This window comes from Dasypus novemcinctus, chromosome 5, assembly GCF_030445035.2.
Source record: "Dasypus novemcinctus isolate mDasNov1 chromosome 5, mDasNov1.1.hap2, whole genome shotgun sequence".
Taxonomy (NCBI): Eukaryota; Metazoa; Chordata; class Mammalia; order Cingulata; family Dasypodidae; genus Dasypus; species Dasypus novemcinctus.
Window position 1 is genome coordinate 150,194,609 of NC_080677.1, and position 5,711 is coordinate 150,200,319.

General features: G+C 62.6%; 1 protein-coding gene across 1 annotated transcript; it reads left to right on the top strand.

Annotated features, from left to right (window-relative positions):
* Positions 1–666: 666 nt before the first annotated feature.
* FZD8 (frizzled class receptor 8) lies at positions 667–4,438 on the top strand. The gene has a single exon (XM_058297670.1). It carries the CDS (start codon positions 1,635–1,637, stop codon positions 3,705–3,707), a length of 2,073 nt encoding a protein of 690 aa, XP_058153653.1. The 5' UTR covers positions 667–1,634; the 3' UTR covers positions 3,708–4,438.
* The last annotated feature ends 1,273 nt before the right edge of the window (positions 4,439–5,711 follow it).

Consider the following 5,711-nt stretch of genomic DNA (forward strand, 5'->3'; position numbering starts at 1 on the left):
GGTCAAGGGCAGCGGCCCCGGCCAGCTCCACCCACCAGGATGGACTGCGGTGGCTCAGCGCCCCTCCCTTCTCCCAGGCCCCAGAGACCAACTTCTGAGATCGCCCCAAAGGGGCTCCTTTCCGGACCCTCCACGGCGCAGTCCCCGGGGCGCCCCCGCGCGCCTCCTCGGCGCGGCTCCCCCGCCTGCCCCGGCTCGGAGCGGGAAGGCAGCCCGGCCGCCGGCGCGGCGCCCCGCACTCGGGGCACGACCGGGAGGGACAGGATCGACTGGTTTGAAACTGGCCCCGGGAGGCGCGCGCTGCAGAAAATCACGTCCGCGTCTCCGAAGTGCGGACGCCGGCAGGAGCCGACCTGGAGCTCCCGCACGCCGAGGAGTGCGGGGGCCGTCGTGACCCACGTGGAGCCGGGGCCGGCCGGGGGGAGGGGGGCGTGGGCCTCCCAGGGGTCCGCTCCGGGTCTCGGGGTCTCCGGCCAGTCCCAAGGTTATCAAAACCCAATCTCCATCGCCAAGAAGCGCACAATTCGGTCCAGACAGTCGGGACCGCCTTAAGGAAGGTTGAGCCTTGGGAGTGCGCGGGCCCCGCCCCCGCCGCCCGGCGATTGGCTGGCAGGGCCGGGGGCGGAGACCGAGTTCGCGCTGTATAAATATTCATGAGCCCGGCAGCCGGGTGCGAGCGGGGGCCGGAGACGGGGAAGTTGGGCAAAGGGCGCCGCTCCCGCCGGAGAGGTGGCGGCGGCGGCGGCTCCGGCGCGCGGGCGCTCGGCTCAGGTGTCTTCGCTTCGTCTTTTGGCCCGGATTTGGCTTTGCGCGTCTCTGGCCAGAAGGGAACTGCTTGCGGCTCGCCCGATTCCTGGCCGTAGTGCGGCGCGGACTTTTACCCGGAGGCGGGGATTCGTCGGTCCCGGCGTGCGGACGGACTGACGGACGCCGGGGAGAGGAGGACCACGGCCCGGGCGGGCGCCGGGACCCCCGCGGAAGTCGGGAGCCGGCGGGGCGCGGCTGGGGAGCGGGGATGTGCCCCCCGGGGGAGGGAGGGGGCCGGCGCGGCTGACCCCGGGCGCGGGGAGTTGGCCCGACTCAGCCATCTTGACTCCGCGGCGCGGGGGCCGAGAGGAAACTTGCTGCTCCGCCGCCTTCCGTGCTCTGCCAAGTGGCCCGTGGCCGCGGCGCGCGGGGAGAGGGCCGGAGCGAGCGCAGGAAGATGAGCCGGGGGCCGGCAAGTCTCCCCGCCCGCTGAAGCCGGACCGAGATCGGCGGGGGAAGAGCCCAGGGGACTGTCGCGCTCGCCCGCAGCCCACCCGCCCGTCTGCTCGGGCTCGCTGTGCGCGCCGAGGGGGAGCGCGGCGCTCGCTCCCCGGCTCCCTGGAGAGGCCGGCCGCGCGGCGGAAGGGAGGCTCGGACTGATTCCTGCCTGGCCTTCCGGCTCCGCGCCTTGCAGGAGAAGGGGCTCGGGTGTCGGTCACTCCCCTCCGCGGGCGAGGCCGCAGGACCGAGCGGCCGCGGGCACCCAGCCCCTGCCTCGCCGGCTCTGGGCTCTCCGCGCCCCTTCCCGCGCTTCCCGGCCGGGTCCCAGGACTCGCGCCGCTCGCAGGGCCGAGGGTGCGGTGGCGCGCGGGACTGAGACTCCCAGCATGGAGTGGAGTTACCTGTTGGAAGTGACCTCGCTGCTGGCCGCCTTCGCGCTGCTGCAGCGCTCGAGCGGCGCGGCGGCCGCCTCGGCCAAGGAGCTGGCGTGCCAGGAGATCACCGTGCCCCTGTGCAAGGGCATCGGCTACAACTACACCTACATGCCCAATCAGTTCAACCACGACACGCAGGACGAGGCGGGCCTGGAGGTGCACCAGTTCTGGCCGCTGGTGGAGATCCAGTGCTCCCCCGACCTCAAGTTCTTCCTGTGCAGCATGTACACGCCCATCTGCCTGGAAGACTACAAGAAGCCGCTGCCGCCCTGCCGCTCGGTGTGCGAGCGCGCCAAGGCCGGCTGCGCGCCGCTCATGCGCCAGTACGGCTTCGCCTGGCCCGACCGCATGCGCTGCGACCGGCTGCCCGAGCAGGGCAACCCCGACACGCTGTGCATGGACTACAACCGCACCGACCTCACCACGGCCGCGCCCAGCCCGCCGCGCCGCCACCCGCCGCCGCCGCCGCCGCTGCCCGGCGAGCAGCCGCCCTCGGGCAGCGGTCACAGCCGCCCGCCGGGGGCCCGGCCCCCGCACCGCGGCGGCGGCAAGAGCGGCGGCGGGGACACGGCGGCGCCCCCGGCGCGCGGCGGCGCTGGCGGCGGCGGGAAGGCGCGGCCCCCTGGCGGCGGCGCGGCGCCCTGCGAGCCGGGCTGCCAGTGCCGCGCGCCCATGGTGAGCGTGTCCAGCGAGCGGCACCCGCTGTACAACCGCGTCAAGACGGGCCAGATCGCCAACTGCGCGCTGCCCTGCCACAACCCCTTCTTCAGCCAGGACGAGCGCGCCTTCACCGTCTTCTGGATCGGCCTGTGGTCCGTGCTCTGCTTCGTCTCCACCTTCGCCACCGTCTCCACCTTCCTCATCGACATGGAGCGCTTCAAGTACCCCGAACGGCCCATCATCTTCCTCTCGGCCTGCTACCTCTTCGTGTCGGTCGGCTACCTGGTGCGCCTGGTGGCTGGCCACGAGAAGGTGGCGTGCAGCGGCGGCGCGCCCGGGCCGGGGGCGGCGGGGGCCGCGGGCGGCGCCGCGGCGGGCGCGAGCGCGGCGGGCGCGGGCGCGGGCGGCCCCGGCGGGCGCGGCGAGTACGAGGAGCTGGGCGCGGTGGAGCAGCACGTGCGCTACGAGACCACCGGCCCCGCGCTGTGCACCGTCGTCTTCCTGCTCGTCTACTTCTTCGGGATGGCCAGCTCCATCTGGTGGGTGATCCTGTCGCTCACGTGGTTCCTGGCGGCGGGCATGAAGTGGGGCAACGAGGCCATCGCCGGCTACTCGCAGTACTTCCACCTGGCCGCGTGGCTCGTGCCCAGCGTCAAGTCCATCGCCGTGCTGGCGCTCAGCTCGGTGGACGGCGACCCGGTGGCGGGCATCTGCTACGTGGGCAACCAGAGCCTCGACAACCTGCGCGGCTTCGTGCTGGCACCGCTCGTCATCTACCTCTTCATCGGCACCATGTTCCTGCTGGCCGGCTTCGTGTCGCTCTTCCGCATCCGCTCGGTCATCAAGCAGCAGGGCGGCCCCACCAAGACGCACAAGCTGGAGAAGCTCATGATCCGCCTGGGCCTGTTCACCGTGCTCTACACCGTGCCCGCCGCCGTCGTGGTGGCCTGCCTCTTCTACGAGCAGCACAACCGCCCGCGCTGGGAGGCCACGCACAACTGCCCGTGCCTGCGGGACCTGCAGCCCGACCAGGCCCGCCGGCCCGACTACGCCGTCTTCATGCTCAAATACTTCATGTGCCTGGTGGTGGGCATCACCTCGGGCGTGTGGGTCTGGTCGGGCAAGACGCTGGAGTCGTGGCGCGCCCTGTGCACGCGCTGCTGCTGGGCCAGCAAGGGCGCCGCGGCGGGTGGGGGCGCGGGCGCGGTGGCGGTGGGGGGTGCCGGCGGGGCGGGGGGCGGCGGCGCGGGGCCCGGCGGGGGCGGGGGCTCCCTCTACAGCGACGTCAGCACCGGCCTGACGTGGAGATCTGGCACGGCCAGCTCCGTGTCTTACCCTAAGCAGATGCCATTGTCCCAGGTCTGAAGGGAGGGGGCGCCCGGAAGGTGTGCGGTGGGGCGAGTGCGGAGTGGGGGGGGGAGGGGTCGAGGAGACCAAGTGCGAAGGGACACTTGACGGTCTGAGGTTCCCACCCCTTCACCGTGTTGATTGCTATTAGCATGATAATGAACTCTTAATGGTATCCATTAGCTGGGACTTAAATGACTTGCTTAGAACAATGTACCTGGCATTGAAGCCTCTCACATCCAGCCCCCTTGCTTCCATTGATATGCAAGGAGCGCCTAGCGCCAGGCTTTCATTTCTGTTGGCAAAGGAGGGTGGACTGCAGCGTCTCCAGCAGTCCCGGGTTCGGAGCACTACTGGTCGCCCTGTGCTGAGCTTGAAGCAAGAGGAACAGATTTCACCCGAGGGACATCCTTTCCTACAGAAACTCTTACTCTTAACATATCCTAGAGGAGGGCTGACCACGACCTAACGGGATTGCATGGTTTGGGTATTCTTAATGACCAGGCAGATGCCTTAAATAAACAAACGAGAAATGTCTTAATTATACACCCCAAGTAAATACGGGTTTCTTACATTAAAGGATGTATTTATATAATTATTTGTTAAGTTGTACAAAACAATGTGTAAAATATGTACATACCCAAAGATATACAGTCTGTACATTTTTTTTGTAAAAAGTTTAGAGGCTACCCCTGTAAGAACAAATATAAGTATTCTATTTTGTCAATAAAATGACTTTTGATAAATGATTTAAACATTGCCCTCTCCCCCTGCCTCTTCTAAGCTGTTATCTTTGAAGTGCTGGCTAAGAAGACGTCAGAAAAATGGACATTTTCTGCATTATCGTTCTGTACACTGACCTTAGGCATGGAGAAGATTGCCTGTTAACCTCTAATCCTCAAATTGTTAGCAAAGTGAATATCATTGTTGAACTGAATCCAAATTAAGTTTTCACACCTTCCAGAAAGGTGGTGTTTTTAGTGGGAGCTCCTTCTCTACGGGTGGGTGACAACTCTCACCTTAGAGTATGTCAGTGGAACTTGGCCAAGGCGGCCGTTCCACCCACGCCTGGTTATTTATCCTGTGTAATGTCACTGAAGGCTTCAAACCCACACGTTCATTTCTCGCGTGTCCATGGTTTTCAAAGCACCTGGCTTTTCAGGGACTGAACACTGCCGGAGTGTAAAGGTTAATGTTTTAAACCCACAGATCATGCTGTACAGTTTGTCACTTGACAATCTGGTGGTGGAGCAGGCGCTTTTTAATGGATTAAGCTAACGGGTTAACATCTTAATAACCTTCCATGCTTGGGTATATCAAATGTGCTTCTTTTCCTAGAGAAAAAGCTATTGTTCCTCTGTCAAGACTAAGCTAATTTATTTGAGCAGAAGGCTGTTGAATTAGCAGAAGAATGCTTTGGCAATTGTTGAACTTTTTACCTGTCTGCCCAGTGGCTCTGCACACCATTCCTTTAAGAGGAGCTAAATGAATAGGGTTAATCTGTAGGGAACTTGGTCTTTTGAGTTGGAAAAACTTTGATCTTTTCTCCTCTCCAAATGTGATGTATAGTCTGAAATTTCTTTCCCTGCTGCCCCATTCCTCTTGTCACAGACCAATTGGCCACCATGGAGCCTTAAAGTTCTTCAATTAAAGGCATGTGGGACTTTTACTTTAAAAAGGAGAGAGAGCTGGGGAGAGGGAGAGAGAGAGGAAGACTTGTAACAGTTAGTGAAAACCCGAGGCACAAGTGCGCTCAGCCTTTTAAACAGCTTTTCCCCGCATTGTTAGCCAGCCTGCAGGCAGCTAGGCATGGGTTGAAGCATTATAGAAAGGGCGCTGAATGCCCTACAGGTGGTCTGCTCACATAATCCCCCAATTTAAAGCGTTTTCCTTTGCTGGACAATTGCATTACAAAACTCCCTTCTTTTTCGCTCCTAATTGAACCAATGAACTATTATAAACTACAAGTTTTTCTTAAAAAAAAAAAAAAGAAAAAGAAAAAATCTTCAATACCTAAACTGT